The sequence below is a fragment of the Octopus bimaculoides genome, chromosome 4 (genome assembly GCF_001194135.2).
Source record: "Octopus bimaculoides isolate UCB-OBI-ISO-001 chromosome 4, ASM119413v2, whole genome shotgun sequence".
Classification (NCBI taxonomy): domain Eukaryota; kingdom Metazoa; phylum Mollusca; class Cephalopoda; order Octopoda; family Octopodidae; genus Octopus; species Octopus bimaculoides.
The window spans coordinates 129,412,130-129,415,099 of record NC_068984.1 but is presented as its reverse complement, the minus strand read 5'-3'; the positions used below and the strand labels follow the sequence as shown (position 1 = coordinate 129,415,099).

Sequence of the window (2,970 nt, the reverse complement as noted above, 5' to 3'; positions counted from 1 at the left end):
CGATGCCCAGACAGGGCGTTGTGAGTGTTTATTGAGCGAAAACACCTAAAAGCTCCACGAGGCTCCAGCAGGGGATGGTGGCGAACCCTGCTTTACTCTTCCACCACAACTTTCTCTCACTCTTACTTCCTGTTTCTGTTGTACCTGTATTTCAAAGGGCCAGCCTTATCACACTGTGTCACGCTGAATATCCCCGAGAACTACGTTAGGGGTACACGTGTCTGTGGAGTGCTCAGCCACTTGCACGTTAATTTCATGAGCAAGCTGTTCCATTGATCGGATCAACTGGAACCCTCGTCATCGTAACCGACAAAGTGCCAACATATAGTTTATTATAGCAGGTGAACATAACCATTAATGATTTGTTCATCATTCATACTATAGATTACTTCGCATGTAAGTGTTACTACCATTAACTGCCTTATTCTTGTTTACTTTGCAGGTCACCTTAGGAGGTGAACGCCACCGCCAAGTGAGCTACACCTACTTCATTGCCTTTATTTCCTTGTTGAATAATATGGAACTTGTCAAGAAAGTTTATCTTGCCGCTTCTCAAAAGGATTTCACCCGAGAAGTAACAAAAGGTTGGTCAACATCATTGTTCTTAAGCAATTTAATTTAGGCTTTATACATTTCGGCCCCCCCCCCCCCCCACTAAGGAAACAAATGGAAAAAAAAAAACCAAAAAAAACATAAAAATCAAAAAGATCTTCACCTCAAAAGACAGAGCACTGCATCTAAAAATGAGGGTAATAATCTGTTATATTATGCCATTTGCCCCCTTTACTGGGTAGAAACTTGGAAAATATACATAGAAATAGAGAAGAAGATAGTGACTTTTGAGATGTGGATCTTTTGCAGATTGGGCAGGGTAAGCTGGAAAGACAAAGTGATGAATGCTGCAGAACTAACAAAGCTGAAAGTCCAAAGATATCTATTGTTGAGAATCAAGCCCACAAAGCCATCATATTTTGGACATAAAATGCACCATGAGTCATTGCCCAAGGCTATCTTGACTGGAAGTGTGGAGGAGAAAAGAATAAGAGGCTGTCAAAGATGTTTGCGAACTTGACAGCATCAAAGAATGGACTGGATACAAGAACCTGGCTGATTGTATGCATGCCACTCAACACAGAAGGATCTGGAAAGTCTTGGCAAACTGACCCCTGGATACAGAGAAAGCATCTGGTCAGCTGATATTTCTTTGACTTATGTGGGAGTGCTGAAAAGTTTCTGGCTTTGGGTAAAAGAAAAAATACAGGAGGATCAGTTAATTATGATTTTATTCAACATATTCCCTTCTCAGATTCTCACACTTATTGCAGTGGTCGTTCAGTTTTTCTAAGCCTTGTAAAAGAACTCGGAAAGTTGGGCCTCCAACCAGGCCTTTCATGATACCCTTAAAACCAGGAACTTTTCAGCACCCCTCATATGTAAAGTTTAGCTTGTCTCAGTATATCATTGTTATATAGTTTGATATTCTTACATTTGGAATGAATATATTTATGTCCATGTATTTGTTTAAAGAAGTGTGGTCTGATGGAGCTTCAGCAGAGGGGTATGTAAAGAATAGAAATCTAGAAGTATTAGCTTAGAACATCAGTTTCCTTGGATTCTACTGTTTTTCTAAATAAATAAGCATGATCTGTCTTTTGAGGAAACAGCATTTTTATACTAAGTCACTTGTTTCAGGTACCATGCAGTAGGACTGAACCTGAAACCATGTGTGGTTTAAAAGTGAACTTATTAACTACACATCCACTTCTTTCCCTACTTGGGTGCTGGTGTGGTCATGTGGTTAAGAAGTTCATTTCTTTTAATGACTGCATGGTCTGGGTTCACATCCACTGCACAGACTCATAGGCATTTCTTCCATAGTCTTTGGTTGACCAAAGATCTTTGAGTGCAATTTGTTAGACAGAAAATATAGAAGCCTGTTGTGTATGTATGAGTGTGCATATATGTACACAGGTGGAGGCGCAATGGCCCAGTGGTTAGGGGAGCGGACTCGCAGTCATAGGATCGCGGTTTCGATTCCCAGACCGGGCATTGTGAGTGTTTATTGAGCGAAAACACTTAAAAGCTCCACGAGGCTCCGGCAGGGGATGGTGGCGAACCCTGCTGTACTCTTTCACCACAACTTTCTCTCACTCTTACTTCCTGTTTCTGTTGTACCTGTAATTCAAAGGGTAAGCCTTGTCACACTGAATATCCCTGAGAACTACATTAAGGGTACAAGTGTCTGTGGAGTGCTCAGCCACTTGCACATTAATTTCACGAGCAGGCTGTTCCGTTGATCGGATCAACTGGAACCCTCGACGTCGTAAGCGACGGATTGCCAACAACAATATGTACACATACACACACACACACACACACCCACACCCTTGAACATTTATTTATATGTATACTCATTATTGTTTTATATCTACTTTCTTTGGTGGCATGAGTTAGATGGTAGTTCCTACATTTCTGGATAGGTTTTGGGGAGCCACATCTCACTTGTAGGTTTCATGTTTAGCTTGGTTTTTATGTGGCTGAATACCCTTCCTGATACCAACCATTTTAACATATTAAATTATGATATGTGCATGTCTATGTATTTAATATCTCTCTTTCCTGCTTGTCTTTCCAGTGCTCAGTGTATCTCTCTATTCTCTCCATCTCACTCTGTCTCACTGCTCTTTCTCATTCAGTGCACATACACACACACAAACTCATGCACACGCACACACACACACACACTCACTCTCTCTCTCTCTTTCTCTTTCTTTCTCTCTCTTTCTTTCTCTCTCTCTTTCTTTCTCTCTCTCTCTCTCTCTCTTTCTTTCTCTCTCTCTTTCTTTCTTTCTCTCTCTCTTTCTTTCTCTCTCTCTTTCTCACTCTCTTTCTCTCTCTCGCCTTCTCTCTCTCTTTCTCTCTCTCTCTCTTTCTCTCTCTCTCTCTTTCTCTCTCTCTCTTTCTCTCTCT

At 41.1% G+C, this 2,970-nt stretch overlaps 1 protein-coding gene across 1 annotated transcript in view; it reads left to right on the top strand.

The window, feature by feature from the left end:
- LOC106868630 (calcium-binding mitochondrial carrier protein Aralar1-like) overlaps positions 1-2,970 on the top strand; it is an 82,788-nt gene that overhangs the window by 36,622 nt on the left and 43,196 nt on the right. The window contains exon 6 of the mRNA XM_052967679.1: positions 402-584. Within this exon, the coding sequence (XP_052823639.1) occupies positions 402-584 (183 nt within the window). The remainder of the gene's footprint in view (positions 1-401; positions 585-2,970) is intronic.